Source organism: Choloepus didactylus, chromosome X (assembly GCF_015220235.1).
Source record: "Choloepus didactylus isolate mChoDid1 chromosome X, mChoDid1.pri, whole genome shotgun sequence".
Lineage (NCBI taxonomy): Eukaryota > Metazoa > Chordata > Mammalia > Pilosa > Megalonychidae > Choloepus > Choloepus didactylus.
In genome coordinates, this window is record NC_051334.1 from 170,812,277 (window position 1) to 170,831,177 (window position 18,901).

The 18,901-nt window shown below is 37.7% G+C and overlaps 1 protein-coding gene across 1 annotated transcript in view; it reads left to right on the top strand.

Annotated features, from left to right (window-relative positions):
• The window catches only part of LOC119522469 (RNA helicase Mov10l1-like), a 165,104-nt gene that overhangs the window by 20,142 nt on the left and 126,061 nt on the right, over positions 1–18,901 (top strand). Inside the window, 6 exon segments of the mRNA XM_037820922.1 lie at positions 6,368–6,480; positions 7,274–7,458; positions 12,413–12,556; positions 12,846–13,081; positions 14,083–14,206; positions 15,658–15,852. Of these exon segments, the coding sequence (XP_037676850.1) occupies positions 6,368–6,480; positions 7,274–7,458; positions 12,413–12,556; positions 12,846–13,081; positions 14,083–14,206; positions 15,658–15,852 (997 nt within the window).

Below are 18,901 nucleotides of genomic sequence, written 5' to 3' on the forward strand. Positions count from 1 at the left end.
TCCAAATATTGTCTTCCATTGTGTAGGATGCCTTTTTACTCTTCTGACAAAGTCCTTTGATGTACAAAAGTATTTGATTTTGAGGAGGTCCCATTTGTCTGTTTGTTCTTTGGTTGCTTGCGCTTCGGGTGTAAGGTCTAGGAAACCACCTCCTATCACAAGATCTTTTTTGCCCTACATTTTCTTCTAAGATTCTTAGGGTCTTAGCACTAATGTTTAGGTCTTTGATCCATTTTGAGTTAATTTTTATATAAGGTGTGAGAGAGGGGTCTTCTTTTATTCTTTTGGAAATGGATATCCAGTTCTCCAAACACCATTTGTTGAAGAGGCTGCTCTGTCCCAGTTGCTTTGGCTTGACTGCCTTATCAAAGATCAATTGTCCGTAGATGTGAGAGTTATTTCTGAACACTCAATTCAATTCCATTGGTCAGTGTATCTGTCCTTATGCCAGTACCATGGTTTTTTTGAGCACGGTAGCTTTGTAATATGCTTCAGAGTCAGGTAGTGTGAGACCTTTCAGTTCGTTCTTCTTTCTCAAGATATTTTTGGCTACTCAGGACACCTTGCCCTTCCAAATTTGGTTATTGGTTTTTCTTTTCCTGCAAAGTAAGTTGTTGGGATTTTAATTGATATTGCATTGAATCTATAAATCAGTTTAGGTAGAATTGACATCTCAATTATATTTAGTCTTCCAATCCATGAACACAGGAGGTTCTTCCATTTTTTTAGATCTTGTTCAATTTCTTTTATCAGTTTCTTGTAGTTTTCTTTGTATAGGTCTTTTGTGGCCTTCGTTAATTTTATTCCTAAATACTTGATGCTTTTGGTTGTTGTTGTAAATGAAATTTTTTTCTTGATTTCTTCCTCTTGTTGCACATTACTTGTGTGTAAGAACACTACAGATTTTTGCGTGTTGGTCATGTAGCCTGCCACTTTGCCGTATTCATTGATTAGTTTTAATAGATTTGCTGTAGATTTTTCTGGATTCTCTACATATAGAATCATGTCATCTGCAAAGAGTGAAAGTTTTGCTTCTTCCTCTCCAGTTTGGATGTCCTTTATTTCTCTTTCTTGCCTGATTGCTCTAGCTAGAACTTCCAGCAAAGTGTTGAATAACAATGGTTACAGTGGGCATCCCTGTCTTTTTCCTGATCTTAGAGGGAAAGCTTTCAGTCTCTCCCCATTGAGTATGATGTTAGCTGTGGGTTTTTCATATATTGCCTTTATTATATTGGAAAAATTCCCTTCTATTCCTATCCTTTGAAATGTTTTCATCAAGAAAGGATGTTGAATTTTTTCAAATGCCTTTTCTGCATCGATCGAGATGATCATGTGGTTCTTCTGCTTTGATTTATTGATGTGATATTTTACAATTGATTTTCTTGTGTTGAACCAGCCTTGCATACCTGGAATAAACCCCACTTGGTTGTGGTGTATAATTCTTTTAATATGCTGCTGGATTTGATTTGCAAGTATTTTGTTGAGGATTTTTGCATGTGTATTCATTAAAGAGATTGGTCTATAATTTTCTGTTTTTGTAGTGTCTCGGTCTGATTTTGGTATTAGGGTGATGCTGGCTTCATAGAATATGTTGGGTAGCTTTCCCTCCTCTTCATTTTTTTGGAGAGTTTGAGCAGGACTGGTATTAATTCTTTCTTGAATGCTTGGTAGAATTCACCTGTGAAGCCTTCTGGTCCTGGGCTTTTCTTTTTGGGAGCTTTTTGATGACTGACTCAATCTCTTTACTTGTGATTGTTTTGCTGAGGTCGTCTATTTTTTCTTGGGTCAATGTTGGTTGTTTATGCTTTCCTAGGAAGTTGTCCATTTCGTGTAAATTGTCTAGTTTATTAGCATATAGTTGCTTATAGTATCTTCTCATTATCTCCTTTATTTCTGCAGGATTGGTAGTTATGTTTCCTTTCTTGTTTCTGATTGCATTTATTTGCATCCGTTCTCTCTCTCTCTCACTTCTTTTTTTTTTTTGTTAGCCTAGCTAGGGGTCCATCAATTTTGTTGATTTTCTCAAGGAACCAACTTCTGGTTTTGTTGATTCTCTCTATTGTTTTCCTGTTCTCAATTTCATTTATTTCTACTCTAATCTGTGTTATTTTTTTCCTTCTGTTTGCTTTGGGGTTAGTTTGCTGTTCTTTCTCTAGTTCCTCCAGGTGAACAGTTAATTCCTCAATTTTTGCGCTCTCTTCTCTTTTAATAAAGGTGTTTAGGGCAATAAATTTTCCTCTCAGCACTACCTTTGCTGCATCCCATAAGTTTTGATATTTTATATTTTCATTGTCATTTTCCTCAAGGTATTTACTAATTTCTCTTGTAATTTATTCCTTTACCCACTGGTTTTCTGAGAGTGTGTTGTTTAACCTCCATATATTTGTGAATTTTACAATCTTTTGCCTGTTATTTATTTCCAACTTCATTCCTTTATGATCCCAGAAAGTGTTTTTTATAATATCAGTATTTTAAAATTTGTTGAGATTTGCTTTGTGACCCAACATGTGGTCTATCCTAGAGACTGTTCCATGAGCATTTGAGAAAAATGTGTATCCTGCTGTTGTGGGGTGTAATGTTCTATAAATGTCTGTCAAGTCCAGTTCATTTATCATACAATTCAACATCTCTGTGTCCTTATTGATCGTCTGTCTAGGTGTTCTATCCATTGATGAAAGTGGTGTACTGAAGCCTCCAGCTATTATTGTAGAGATATCTATGTCTCCTTTCAGTGTTCTCAGTGTTTGCCTCATGAATTTTGGGGCACTCTGGCTTGGTGCATAAATATTTACAATTGTTATTTCTTCTTGATGAATTGACCCTTTTATTAATATATAGTGTCCTCCTTTGTCTCTTGTAATTGTTTTACTTTCGAAGTCTAATTTGTGTGATATTAAAATAGCTTCTCCCACTTTTTTCTGATTGCCGTTTGCATGAAATACCTTTTTCCCAACCTTTCACTTTCAGCCTATTTTTGTCCTTGTGTCTAAACTGAGTTTCTTGTAGACAGCATATAGATGGGTCCTGTTTTTTTAATCCATTCTGCCAGTCTGCGTCTTTTTACTGGGGAATTTAATCCATTAACATTTAGTGTTATTACTCAAAGGGCAGTACTTTCTTCTACCATTTTGCCTTTTGGATTTTATTTGACACGTCTTATTTTTTCCTCTCTCTCCTTTTACCCTTCCTGATAATCTTCATTTCTACACTCTTCTCCAAACCTCTCTCTAGTGTATTTTCCTATCAGCCTGTAGCACTTGTAGCGCTGGTCTATTATTCACAAACTCAGTGTCTCTTTGTCTGAAAATATTTTAATCTCCCCCTCATTTTTGAAGGACATTTTTGCCAGATATAGAATTCTGGTTGGCAGTTCTCTTTCAGTATCTTAAATATATCATGCCACTGCCTTCTTGCAGCCATGATTTCTGCGGAGAAATCTGTACGTAGTCTTATTGAGCTTCCCTTGTATATGATGGATTGCATTTCTCTTGCTGCTTTCAGAATTCTCTCTTTGTCTTTGACATTGGACAATGTGATCAGTAAGTGTCTTGGAGTAGGTCTGTTGGGATATGTTCTGTTTGGGGTAAGCTGTCCTTCTTGAATCTGTAATTTTCTGTCTTTCATAAGAGTTGGGAAATTTTCAGTGACTATTTCTTCTATTATTCTTTCTGCCTCTTTTCCCCTCTCTTCTCCCTCTGGGACACTCATAACATATACTCGTGTGCTTCATGTTGTCACTTAGCTCCCTAAGACTCTGCTTGTATTTTTCCATTCTTTTCACCGTCTGTTCTTTTGTGTGTATGAATTCAAATGTCCTGTCTTCCAATTCACTGATCCTTTCTTCTGCCTGTTCAAATCTACTATTGTATCCCTCCATTGTCTTTTTAATCTCTTCCATTATGCCCTTCATTCCCATAAGTTCTGCCATTTGTTTTTTCAAGTTTATGAATTCTTCATGTTCATCCAGTGTCTTCCTTATATCCTTCATCTCTTTTGCTATATCTTCCCTCAGTTCATTGACTTGATTTTTGTATTGAGTTAGGAGATTTGTTTGAACATCTTTAATTAGTTCTTCCTTCAGTTCATTGAATTGATTTAGCATTAGTTGCCTCAACTCCTGTATCTCGGTTGAACTATTAGTTTGTTTCCTTGGTTGGTGCATATTTTTGTGTTTCCTAGTATGGCTCATTATTTTAAGCTGTCTAGGCATCTGACTTTCTTGTTTAGTTTATTCTGGAGCTTGTTTTCACTCTTTGACCTAGGATTTTCTTGTTGGTTGGCTTTGTTCTCTAACCTTTATTGTTTAGTTCAGCTTATTCTAGGCCTCTAACTTAGGTTCTATTTAGTTGATTGGAGTTTTTCACCTCTTGTTTTTCTGTTTCTTGCCCTGCCTCTATGTAGCCTTTTTGTGTGAGGGTCTCCTCAGATATGGTCAACCCCAGTCAGGATTTCCCAGTCCACAGAAGCCCAGGTCTCGGGAGGAAGGTATGGCATTTCCTTGAGAATCATATCCTCCTGTGAGTCCTTTAGACTCTGTGCTTTTCCTAGGCTGTCCAGCAGGTGGCACTTGCCAACCCGCAGCGCCCCGCCCCGCCCCCCCCCCCCATGTGTGGACGTATGGAGCCTTTAGTTCTCCTGGTGACCTTGACCCTGTTGTGGGCACGGCTGACCGAAGCTGGTTTCTGAATTCCAGCCCCTATGGTCTGAGTTCCCCAAAGGAGGGCTCGGTGGAGCTGGGCCACACCCTCCTTTTCTTGGGGATGTTATAGTCGTTAGCAAATTTTCTCCACCACTAGACTTGTTGCTTTGTCTCACTGAGCTGTCTTAGCTCTGCTCTTGCCTGGGCCCAAATTGCAAGTGTTTGAGGCTTTCTGTAATGGGCTACTTAGAATAGTTATTAAAAAAAAAAAAGAGAGAGAGAGAAAGATAAAAAATAGAAAAAAGAAAAAGAAGGGCCCAGTATAGACTATTTAAAGAAAAGCACTTTGACTCAGTCCTTGCAGTTCTGATGGGCTACTGAAATACAAAAAGACAAGGAGTTGGAAGCAATTGAGGAACAATCAAGAAACCAGAAAAACCAACTTTTCAGAGAAGGGCCCTGGCCTCCTGGGTTTGCATATGTGCCTGATTCTGTTTGAGCCCATCCCTTCTCTGTATTATGTTCACCCCCAACTCCATAAGTCTCTGTTTTTATTTTTGTTTTGTATTTTTTTTTTTTTTTTTTTTTTTTTTTGCTGTTTTTGCTAGCCCTGTCTCCTCTCTGCCAGGCTGGCTGCTCCCAGATTCTCCAGTGTCTGTTCTCAGTTTATCTATGGTTGGAGTTTTGTTCAGCAGTCTGAGTTTGTTAATCAGTTCTGTAACTGCAGCTTTCCCTCCTGGTTCCCAGCACCAACAGCCCCTCCTCCCTTGGGATTGTGCCTGGCAGGGAGGGGCGTGGGCCCCCTGACTACGAGAACTTATAGATTTCGCTGATCTCAGCTGCTCCATGCACTTAAGAGTGTTGTATGACGTGTGTCCAAACTCAAATTCATCTGCGGTGTCCAGTCCGCACAGTTCCTGGCTATCTACCAGCTTCCCCAGAGGAGTAACTAAAACCCATACCTCACCACTCTGCCATCTTGCCCCTCCACCCCTCTGTGACTTCATTTTAACTTACTTTGAAAGCCTGTGTGTACTACTTGTTCACAACTGTAAAATGTAAGATTTATATCTTGGAGGTTATCAGCTAACTAAAAAGACGGGGGAGATTGATTCATTATTACAATAACAAAGTATCCTACTGCTATTGCTCCACTAATAGCAATCAACATTTATTTGATAGTAGTTATAATTATGTGCCAGGGACTATTCTATGAGTTTTACATGTATTGATTACTTATCCCCACAACTCTATGTGGTAAGTACTGTTATTGTACTTCTTGTTTTATAAAGAAACCAAGTCACAGAAAGGTTAAGTATTTTGACCAGGGTTGCAAACCACATGACCATGTCAAGATTTGAATGCAGGAATCCAGGTTCAAACTTGAACTCTTACTTATGTGCTTTACTGCCTTTCCTGAAGGAGTTGTGAATGTGAACAAAGTTTTATGAAATCCTGTGCTACTCCCAAAATGATTTGCCTGTGAATATTAAGGTGCCATGTTCTGCTTTTTTTGATTCTGTTAAATCAGTAGAGGACAACCAATGCCTACAGGATTATAAACTTTCTTTCTGACAGAAACACTTATAAGATACATTTTTAAATATTCAAAATATATCTTATACCTAGCAGAAACTATTTTAATGTATTGCAGCTTCAGAGTAACTTGTGAAATATACTGCCAGAATTAACAGAATTACAACTGAGTTTTTTCCATGACTGTTTTAGGTTTCGAGCCTTATAAGGGAGACTGGGTGGAAGCTGAGTATTCTGTCCAGCCAGACACATCAAACATTAATATAATGTCAGTGAAGCCTGTGAACTGTAAGCACATGGATGAGGTAATTCATTTATACATTGCACTTGTTATTTGTTTCTACTAAACCGTACATTGGTGATAATTTTCACTGCCCAGGATTCTGTTGGGTCTGCTGGGAAATCTAGAAAAGTAAGAGGTAATACATTTTTTTGCCAAAGAGGAGCCTAATCTTGTTGAAAAGCCTGTACTTATGAAAGGAAACAATTAGAGAATAATATAGAACACACATATAATTAAGTTCTAAATTATGTAGTATATTTGGCAAGTATTAGAATGTTCTGAGAAGAACAGGGATAAAACAATTCATGTGGCAGAGAGTAGTTGGGGAGGAATGAATTAAATGTGTCATGGGACTTGAGCATACCAGTAAAAGCTGGGTATGATTTGGGTAGTGGTGACTGAAAATACGTAGAAAATTCAGTTTGCACAAAGAGTCCATATGAAGGAGTGAGCATGGAATGTGACAGAGGAAGTAGGGAAGAAATTATGGTTAACTTACTACCACATTCCGTTCTTTCTTAACCCCTTTCATTCTCTCAACTTTAGCATTAGAGGTTAATGAACATTTCATGTAATATTTAGAGAACTTTTTCTTATCTAAGATCAGGGTCTCATCTGATTTAATTGGTCTGAGATGGGGTCTGGCATGGGTATTTTACAAAGCACCCCTGGTATTTCGCAAAGCATCCCTGATATTTCAAATATGCCACTCAGGTTTGGAATCACTGCTTTGAAGTGATCTTCAGGGTGAGTAGGTGCATACTTTGTAACGATATATGCTTTTAAATAAATATTTTCATTTCTTATATTTCCAGGTCTGCGTTACTAGCCTCTGTGGAAAAAATGGGGTGATAGATGATAGTATCTTTTTCACATTGGATTCTCTGAAACTTCCTGATGGATATGAACCTCAAAGATCTGATGTCGTCAGTGTGGTTGTGGTGGAAAGCACACAGTCATGCTATATTTGGAGAGCGATTTCTATGACCCTAGTGAAAAGGTAGTAATAAGAAAACAACACTTTTATTCCCTGTGCAGCATTTTTCTTATGGTGTGCAAGGGCCCGGTTTAAATGTGTTTTGAAAAACTTTAAAACTAAACAATTATTTCTAAAAAGAGTGTTATGTGGAGGCTGTTAACAGTTTTCATGGTGGATTAATGAGATTGTCCCCTGAATCCTTTCTAATAATCTTAGTTTGGTGCTTTTCACATTTTAGCGGATCCTTTTTAAAATTAATATTCGTTCTTTGATTTTTTTTCTATTGGAATATGTTTAGAACACATAGTACATCATAGGTTCTTAAAATTCTTGGATTTCCTTTATCAGTATTAGTTTTCTCGGGGCCTAAGTGAGAAACTACTTCCTGCACAGGTGTTTTAAAACCATTATCAAACATTCTCTGGCAATTGCATTTAACATTGCTTTCCTTCAACCCTGCTGCTCATTGTGTCTGCTGCTTTATTTTTTCTTCCTAGCACTTAACACCATCTAGTTTATTATATATTTTCCTTAGTTATTTTCTTTTTTCTATCTCTCTTCTCATGATAATGTAAGTTCCATGAGGGAAAGAACTTTCTTTCTCTTGTCTCCTGTTGTATTTCTATGCCTGGCATGTGGTAAGCCAATATAACTTAAATGATTAGTATGTGTCAAGAGCAGTGAGTAACAAACAATATGTTTGCTTATTTATCCCTGTTTTATAGGTGAGAAAACTGAGAGTCAAAGGGCTCAATTAGCTAGTTCAGTGTTATAGAAGGGTATGGGTGTGGGTGGGCACCAGAAGTAGTTAGGTATTGCTGAAGCATAAAGTACTTGACAGAAAAAGGTGTGCTGGAGTCTTTCATGCTAGAATATTCAAATTTATATTGTTGTAATAGAATATTGTGTTTCTTTGGCCACCCAGCATCCGTTTCCTAGTTAGACCCTCATTTCACATTGGGAATCCCCTATGCCCATGACATAGTCATGGAGTCACACTAAATTGTAGTAGTCAGATACTTTCTTTCACCATACTAGTTCATCCAAGAGCTAAGCATGTGATCTATTTTCAGCCTACTCACATTTCCTCTAGGACTTTGATTTACAAATGTAGTGATACAAGAATGGAAGACACTGCTAGAATTTATTTATACCAGTATCTGTACCACAGCAGTTGAGTAGCTCCTCTTTGAATTAAGTCTGGCTCTCTAGGCTTCATGTCAATTTTTTGTAAGCTCCCCAGGAGACTGAAAGCTGAGTTTCTTTGATTATAACCAAGAATCCTAATTGATGAAGAGATTGGTATGCTAGGGTTGGTTGTAAGCCACAGCCCCTCAGGAAAAAGGTAAAATTGGCTGTCTAGGAGACGTGGGGCAGAAAGCTGTAAAGTTCCCATTCCTAGTAAGACAGGCGTGGCAATTTGTGGCCCTTGGGCTAAATATAGCCTGCTGGGATTTTTTTTTTCTTTTTAACAGTTTTACTGAGTTATAATTCACATAGCATGCAGTTCACCCATTTAAAGTGTGCAATTCAATGTTTTTTAGTATATTCACAATGCTATGCAACCATCACCACAGGTAGAACTTTTGTTCCATGTAAAAGAAACCCACTACTCCATTAACTGTCACTCCCCATTCCTTTTGCCTGTTTTGTAAAGAAACTTTATTGTTAAACAGCTATGCTCATTTGCCAATGGCTTCATTAGCACTACAATGGCAAACTGAGTAATGGCAACAGAGGCCATAGGGCTTGCAAATCTGAAAAGATTTATTATCTGGCCATTTACAGAGAGAGTTTGTCAATCCCTACTCTTGAGCAGTGCTCTGCAGACTTTAACATGTATATAAATCACTTGGGGATCTTGTTAAACTGAAGATTCTGTTTTGGTAGGTCTGGGATGGGGACCCAGACTCTGCATTTCTAACAAATTCCATGTCGATGAGTAAGCTGTCATTTACAGAGCATACCTTGTGCAGCAGTGGTCTAGACTTGGGAGTAATTGTTTGTAGGGGTGTATTATTTTACTAAGGTGGTCAAGGATGGCTTTTTTGACAAGGTTAACATTAGAGCTGAGACGTAGTAATGTCAAGGAGACAGTTTTGTGAAGATTTGGAGGAAGAATGTTCCAGGCCTAGAGAATAACTGGAGCGAAGGATAGGTAATGACAACTTGATTTCTGCCTGCTCAAGTTTTAATTATGCAGTAATTTTCCAACTCTATGGAACATTTCTTGATGAACAATTATTTACCTGTGAGACCCATTTTGGACTTCTGACCTCCAGAACTATAAGACAATAACATTTTGTTGTTTTAAACCACAGAGTTTGTGGTAATTTGTTATAGCTACAATAGCAAACTAATGCAGCCTTCTTTGCAAAATTCTTCCCACCTTCTTTGGTCTTTAAATGTTGGAGCATTCCAGGCCTCTTCTCCATATGTGCTTATTTACTAGGTGAACTGATCCAGTCTCGTGGCTTTAAATACCACCTCTGTGCTAATGACTCCAAACTTTTTGTTTCTAGTTTGTGAACTCTTTTTATTTCTAGCCTGGGACTAAATATATCACTGCCTATTTGATAATCCACTTGAATATCTAAAAATTAATATTAAAATGTTCAAAACTGAGCTTCTCCCCACATCCAACTCTTCCTACAGCCTTCCTCATTTGGATAAATGGCAACTCCATTCTTTAAGTGACTTATGGCAAAAACGCGGGGGTCATTCTTGACTCCTTTCTTTCTTTTATATCCTCAACCCATCCATCAGCAAATGCTGTTGTCTGTCTGCAAAATATATCCAAATATGCAAAATGTGACTGCTTCCTCTACTTCTCCTGATGCTGCCACCCTGGCCTAAGTAGGGAAAATGCAGCATTGAAGTGTGCAGAGGAGTGATTGGGAGGGGAGAAATGGAGATCATTTTGTTGAAAGTTTTAGCTGAGAAGGGAAAAGTGGTAAATACTTGGAAGAGGGAAGGTGTTTTTAAGACAGGAAGAATTTGAATATGTAGAGTATGGGCAGGAGCTGGTTGAGAAGGGGGATGGTTAAACTTCAGGGTATAGGAGAGGTGAGGTTGAGAATGTCAATATGTTTTTGGACAGGGAGCCAGGATTTTTTTTTTCTTTTTTTACAATAGCCACTATTTTATTACTGTAGCTAACTTCTTTTTTTACATTTTTTATTGTGAAATATAACATATATACAGAAAAGTGATAACTTTGAAAGTACGATTTAACAAGTAGTTAGCAAATTTCAAAGAATGTTATGGGTTATAATTCCACAATTTCAGGTATTTCCTTATTGTGAAGTATAACATATATACAGAAATGTGATAACTTTCCAAGTATGGTTTAGCTATAGAGAAAATTTCAAAGCATGTTATATGTTACGGTTCCACCATGTCAGTTATTTCCTTCTAGTGTTCTAGTACTCTAGAAACTAAAAAAGTACACATTTATATAAAGATTCAGTATTTGTAATCCTTTGTTAAATCCTATTTTGTCAGTTGCCACCCCTCTCTCTCTGGTTTGATCGCTTTCTCAATCTACAGAGATATTGGGGCAGTGAACACCCAAACATGTTCATATTAAAAAGGGATGTGGATATTATGGGGAAGGGAGATGTATCTGGTTGATGTTCTTGGAGAGGCTGTTGCCTCTGGTATTTGGGACTTATCTGGCATAGGAACAGTCTGAGGGATTTAAGTTTCTGAAAAGTAAACTTAGTGAAACTTTTATAAAGAGAGTCTCAGATAGGGAAGGTATTCTTTAGTATTTTTGGACTACTGTTGATTAGGGCTTGGCATACTGTGGGCATTTGGAATATCTAGCTGGAGCTTGGATAAGAGTAACCTCCATGATAGCCTCTTGACTGTATTTGAAATCTCTTAGCCACCAAAACCTTATTTTGTTACCTTTCTTTTCCCCCTTTTGGTCAAAAAGGCATTCTCAGTCCCTCTATGCCAGGGCCAGGCTCATTCCTAGGAGTCGTGTTCCACATCGCCAGAGGGATTCACTCCCCTGGAAGTCATGTTCCACCATAGCGGGGAGGGTAATGAATTTATTTGAAGAGTTAGGCTTAGAGAGAGGGGAGCCAGGAGTTTAAGGGAGCTTGTTTGTTGAACGCCCCTATTTTCTTAGTGCTGTTGGAGGGCGGTCTGTTTCTGTTTAATGAAGTGGAGGCGTATGACCTGATCAGATTACTTTTTGGAAGGATCTCTATGGATAGGTGGTGAGTAGAATAAAACCTCTGTTTTCATCGGTCACCTGCTACAGTAATAGAACAGTAATATTAATAGAATATTGAGAAATAGGCAGAACTGTTGTGAGCAGAGAACAACATTTTCTTTTTTTTTTTTCAAAAGAAAAACTCGTCATGCAATTTTGAAATATTTTTAAGCAGCAAAACTGTCCCTTCAAATGAAACCTTCAGTGGAACACCAATATACAGAGAGATAATTGGAGATAACTGTTTTTGACATATTCCCAGTTGGCCTTATACCTCTAACTGTTATTTATCCTTTGAGGCAGCCATAGAGAATATAGTCTGCAAACCACTGCTATGACATTTCTCCTGAGAAATGGAGATTATCTTACCTCATTCTCATATTATGAATGTCTTTTCAGGAAAACTCCCAACTTGTGGAGACAAGTCCAGCTAATGTTCTCCAATCAGCACCTCTTTTGAGATGTCATCAGTGTGTCACATCCTTTTCTTTTGATTTTATGGAATTTTAATTTTTTTACTTTAGATGACTTGCAGGAATTTTTATAATATCTGAAATTGTTTGGAAACCTGTGGTTATTTACTCATATCTAAGGGGGCTTGTTGTTGTTTTATAATCCAAAACATCTAGCACATTGCCATGTCCCTCAGTTTTGTAGATGAAGAAAAGAGTGGAAGTCTAAGGAAGTAGTATTGCCATAGGAATGTTTTTACTAAAATAATAATATACTTTATTTGGTTGCTTTCCTCAGAGACCCTTCTACCTTTACTGAACACGTTGATGAATCATTTGGAACCCTGTTACTGGAAAACAAAGGCAATATTGAAGTTACAAGGATGACAAATTTTGGAACCTTAAGTGAAGGAGAAAGTAAAACTATAGTTATCTGGATTGAGTAAGTTTGCCACAAAAAAAATTTCAAATAGAATTACATCAATAGTTTATTAAACCACGATTAAAAAATTTTTACACAAGTAAGTTTACTTTGCCCATTTACTGTTTTTCCGCTTTGTTGAAATGCTTTCATTATTTTAATCCCAAAGTAGCCTTTTCCCCTCTATTTATATAAGCATTTCAGATCACCATTCATTAGAGTTCTATGCCTTATGCCCCTAATTCATGGTAATTAAATGCATTAGAGTTAAAAATACTATCTGTATTCATTATTAATTCTCATTTTCCAGGAATAAAGGAAAATTTCCTCAAAACTTAGTCAAATGCCAATTTGCCAACTGGGAAAAAACTAAACAATTCAAATTTCAAATGTCTGAAGAAAGCCAAAAGCACTCTGCATTATCTCATGTTCTTGCTGGTCCTAGGAAGGAGAAGCAATTTTTAAAAGGGAATATTAGTTCATTAAATTGCAACAGAAAAGACATAACCTCTCAAGCATTGGTGGACAACAGAGAATTCTTTCCAGGTATGCATTGAAACTATTACCATATTATTTACAATTGAGTTTTGGTTTGATGCCTGTCTCAGTTTCCCAGGGCTGCTGAAACAAAGTACCTCAGACTAGTTGTTTTCAGCAACAGAAATCTATTGTTTCATAGTTCTGGAGGTAGAAGTCCAAAATCAAAGGTCATGCTTCCTCTTAAAAGGGACAGTATATTCCATGCCTCTCTCCTGGCTTCTTGTCGATGACCAGCAAGCCATGGCATTCGTTAAGTTGTGGTAAAAGTCATTCTCTGCCTGTGTCACATGGCTGTTTCTCTCCTGTTAATTATGTCCAAATTTCGTCTCCGTAAGACACCAGCTATGTGAGATTAAGGTCTCACCCTAATCAAGTTTGGTGTCTATATCTAATAACACATTCAAATATGCTAAATAAGTTCACATTCTGAGGTACTAGGGATTTGTACTTGGACATATCTTTTTGGGGTTCACAACTCGATCCATAACGATGCTTGTACCCCTGTAAGACTTCAGTTTAGTTTGTTCTCTTAAATAGAACAAAAGCTCCTTATCTTCAGTTTGTGTTTGGGAAGAAGTATGTAGCTGTGTGCCGGATGAAGCCCAGCTATTGCTCTTTATGCTCTGTACTGTTTCTGAAGACCCATTATTCTTGCCCTACTCCTTTTAATGTTTTCAGGAGCTTGACCCCTACCAAGAATTGCTTCTGATTTTGACAGCCTTAAGAGAGTGCTTCTAACTGAGAAAAGGCTGCCAAGGAGTGTTCCAGGTTGTCATCATGTTGTCATTGTTCCTTCTCCCCCAGTGATGTGGGAGATTTTTATAGTTATATCTCTGTTCCTGTTTCTTATTGACATATTTTAATGGGCTACCATCCTGATGCTGTAGTCAGTTTTTTTTTGTATCTGATAAATGTGTATATAAGTGTGGGTATTTGTTTCTATTAAGCATGTGACCACTGTTGAAATCCTTTTGGTCTAATTTGGAACTTAAACTTCATTGGATTAGATGAAAGTACCTCTCAAGGAGAAAACACTGTCTCCTGGAGTCAGGTTACAGAGGCTGAACCTAGTGAACAAGGATTAATCCCTCCAGGTGGAAAAACCTTTATTACAGTTACCTGTGACGCCAGGTATGTGACTTGGGGGATTTGGAATGAGTTTATTTTGGGGGCATATGTACATTTTTCTTTTTAAGTTTCAGCTGTGATACCTTTAGGCTATATGTTATTAAAGGCATTCACAGACTGTTTCGATGTGACAAAATTATATGAAAAAGCATTGGTCCAGATACTCCCTTAAGTATTTGGCTAATATAAATTTTACCTACTTGAGGCAGTGGATCCTCAAGATTTTAACAACTTCTAACACTACATGTTTCATTCTCAGCAGCTGATCTAAGTTCCTCCTTTATAAAGAAAATATATATTCAGGTTTGACCTCTGCATTTCTTTTGCATTCCATTTTTGAAATTACTTGCCTCTATCCATTTTCACTGCTCCCTTATGTTTTTTTATAGCTCATTGATGACTAACTCATTCCTGATACCTTTATCCCATCCACCCACATACCCATCCATCTGTCCAGCCATCCAACCATCCACTCATACATGCATGCATCCAATCATCCAGCCATCTAACTGAGAAACAAATAAGCAGACCTTTATGATTACAGTGTGATAAAGGCTATGATTAGGGAAGTGTGGAGACCCAGGATTGGGGCATCTAGGTCCTGCTTTATTATTCCTTGATACTTTACATATGTTTTTGTCATGGCACTGTGAGTTCCTTGATCACAGGAGTGGTGTACTGTTTGCATGTATACCCCTGACATTGTACAGAGTACCTGGTTGGGAAGCATGAATGGACTTATAGAGTGAGAGGAAGGGGAGCTTGCAAATGCATGAGGTAACAGATATTTAGAGCATGATTCCAACAAGATTCCCATGAAGTCAATGGAGAAAGCTTCGGGTCATAGGATTCTCACTTATCTACTAAAAACCAGACCCTGAGACATAGCTGGAGAGCATAGGTCCAATCTTCCAGGAGCTCTTAGGGGGCAGGGGATGCAGACTGGTAAATCAGCAGTTCCTGTCCAGCTTGGCATGAGGATAAAGGGGCTCCTGGGGGATTTAATAAGTAAATGATATTTTTAAAACATTTATGACAGCATAAAAACATACTTTTTGAAGTAAGTGAAAAAGAAAAACAAATTGTAACAAATTGTTTATATTGTATGGTCACAGTTAAAGCAAAAGCAAGAAATCACGAAATATTTAAAACAGCTTGTATTTTTTTGTCATGCTACATGCGTCTACTTTAGACTTGGGGATATTAAAGCTCTCTTTTGTTCATAAGTTTTGAATTACAGAAAAGACAACTTTAGGTGCCTAATTTTATCTTGGGGAAATATCAGTTACTTATTTAGGAAAATCTGTATTTCACCTGTAAAATGAATGACCAAATGCTGCTCATAATCACTGTTTGTAAGCTATGTGACTTTTCCTGTATGTTCCTATGTGAAATTATGTTGACTCTATTTTATTTATGATTAAAGATAAATTTTATTCCTTTGCTTTTCCAAGAAATCTTGGCCACTGCAAGGAGCTTCTTTTGCTTCATTTTTCTAATTTCACAATTGGGCGATACGTTGAAGTAAATGTAGTAAGTGCTGAAGAATCACTTATAGCTGTCGCAGAACCATATTCTTGGAAAAGGTATGAAAGTTCCCAGGCATTACTTCCCATAAAATCTATTGTACTTGGAACCAGACCAAGAAGGTATTGTAACTAAAATAAGACAGTAAATGTAAATTAAGAGTGTATCTTTCTTGGTATGTCATCTGTATGCATGGCTGTTTTCTTTGTTATAAAGAAACTGACCTGTAATGAGCATTTGCCCCATGGTGGGCAGTGAACTCTGCCTTCACCCATTATTACCCAACACACTCCTGGGGAGTGGGATATATGGTTAAAAAGCTTAGCACCTGAGGGCTAAAACATGGTGGAGCTGGGATTTGAGTCTTTTCTGTTATTGCTCACTTTTTCCTGGTGTATATTTTTTGACATATAATTTATTAAGTGCCCATATCTGCCAGGCACTGTTAGAGATTGTGTAGAGAATAAGACAGTCCTATGGGCTGGTTGTTAAAATATTGTGATGAAGCTGAAATTAGAATGGGTCCTGGACTACACCTCTTGCTTGTCAAATTTTAGTGTGATTGGCTAGTACAAGTGTTGATATCTCTAGGGACTAGAGGGATAAAATCTGACACCTGTCCTCTCTTGCTTCACCCATTCGTGCACTCTACAGCTAGCTTATCTTCTCTGAGAGAAGGGGCTAGCTCTAACCTGTCTTTGTATCTCATCTAACGAAGTGCCTCACACACAGTAGAAACCAAATAAATGTTGGATGCGTGATATGCTACAGCTTTGTCTTTAGTGATCAGATGAGACATTTTTAGTGCAGCTTTTGTTCAGAACAAGAGCAAGATAACTTGGTTGTTGAAGGCTATTTGAAGATTTGTTTACCCATTAAGAATATAATTTTTTAAAACCACATTTATCCATTAAAAATGAAAACTTTTTTAAAGGTACAATTATTTTAGGTAAAATCTGTCAGTGCTGTGACTAAATCAGTGGCTTGGGAATTTGGAGGCCATCTAGATTTTTCTTGGGATGTAAACACAAGACAGTTCACTTTTCCTGAAATACAAATTAAAGAAAACTTTCCCAATGTCACACTGCTAACTAGTGGAAGCACTGTGGGATTCGAACTGCAAAGCTTTACTCTAAACCAGGACAAAATCCATTCCTTCAGACTGGAACTGAATACGGGTCAATAAGCCCTTATCCAAACCACTGGGGAAAGACATGTTATGGCATCCAGAAAAGTAGTACATAACTCTCTCTACATGGGACCTTGGGCACAATTCCACACTCAAACGTATCAATATTAATACAACCAATGCATGGATTTTCTCACACTAAATGGGATAAATCATGTGTACAGGCACCCTCAAATCCTGTCATATAAGTGTTCTTTTTTTTTTTTTCCAGGTGCAGAACCAGAACTGCTCTGGTTCTGCTTAGGTGGCACACTGAGCAACTCCTAGTTTCCACGTGGCTTACATAGAGGGAGGGAGAATATACAGATCAGCAACCACAAGTATTTTATTCCCTATTGTCAGTCATTTCCCTTTGATGATTAATGCAGTGTCACTCTATAGGTGTGTCTGTGAAAGAAGAGATATTGGCTTCCTGCCAATCCATATCTTGACCCAAAGTACCTGATCCTAGTTTCCTCAGAGTATACATAAATCACAGAATTTCTTGACCTTCCAAGCCAAGATTCTGGACTTTGGTGATCTAAGCATGTTGGCAATGCAACCATGGTTCAACCCTTGGTGGGTCCTGATATTTCAACCATCTATCCCTAATCAACCACGTTTCTCAGTCCTTGTTCCCTTCTTCTAAAAATGTGTTTGTTTACTCAATTAGCAGATATTTACTGAGCACCCTCCTTATGCTAGAACCCGAGTCAGCTGTCCTAAGCCACAAGCAATGAGACATGTTTCAGTAAGATAATTGGGTTATCTGTATTTTTTAAAGACCACACGGTAAGGTTGGATTTTCAGGCCAGCTAACCAAATGTGTGTGGAAGTCGTCATTGTTTGCCTTTATTCCTGTTGTGCCCTCCGCTTTTCACATATGCTTTATATATGCTAACAATCCTTCAGCACAAGCCTAAGCAGTGGATATCGGCATTTTCTCCCATTTTTCAGGTAAATAGGTTCAGAGAGTTTGGATAGACCTTTCCCCGTGCTGCTACATAGTGGAATTGGGGTTCATCCCAGATATTTCTGGCCGCAAAGCCTTTTCTGTATTCAGTTTTCTTATTCAAAGATGGAATAAAGGAACCCAGCTCTCTCCGTTGTCTCCCAAATATGAGATGACAATTTATGGTATAAGGATATTGGGAAAAAACACTTTCTCCTCATTCCCATTTAGAGATAAAAGTAGAAGGAGGAGTTAGAAGGGAATAAGGGAACACGGTCACATACTTTTCTTCATGTTGCTTGATTTAGCTGCAGACAGTCTCTAACTCTAGACCACTGGAAGGGTTGTTTGCCAGACCTCACTCTTTGGTGGTTTTTAACCTCCTTTTTTTCCACACCCTCTTTTCTCCCAATTTTTCATTTTCCCAAAACTCTTATTGATACATTAGAGTTGCCTATAGTAACTTATGATAATCTCTATCTCGCTGATAGCAAAGATGTTGCAGATTTCTCACATAATCCTTTCTAGGGATGGCCCAGATTCTTGCGTTTGAAACTCGTCAGCCTTCCCAGAGAATTGCAGGATGACAAGCAAAAGGGAAGGCAAGGCCCATGCAGAGAAAACTTTACTAAATGTGTTCTTGTTTGCTGTGACAACAACATGGATATAATTTCTGATCTTCATCTATCATTGTTAAAAATACTGTGCTAAGAATTTAGTTAATTAACAGCTTGAAGACAGTTGTTTTCCAACTCATGAGGTGCCTAGAGATTCCAGCCCTTTTCTCCTATTTATTGCCACCACCTTTATCTTCTTTATATAGTATTAGAGAACCAAATAAGATCTTGTTTGAAAGGTTTTTTTGCCAGACTAAAATAAAAGTTCCAGTAGTACTGAGTTATATCAGCAGTTGATACATATGAGTTGCTTTGTGGTTAGTGAATAAAATTGGGACTTTAAAATATGGGAAAGATGTTTAAATAAATTGTCTGGTATGAAACAATAGTTCTTGACAATTCAGAATTTCTTTGAAGTTCTCTTTGTTTGTTTG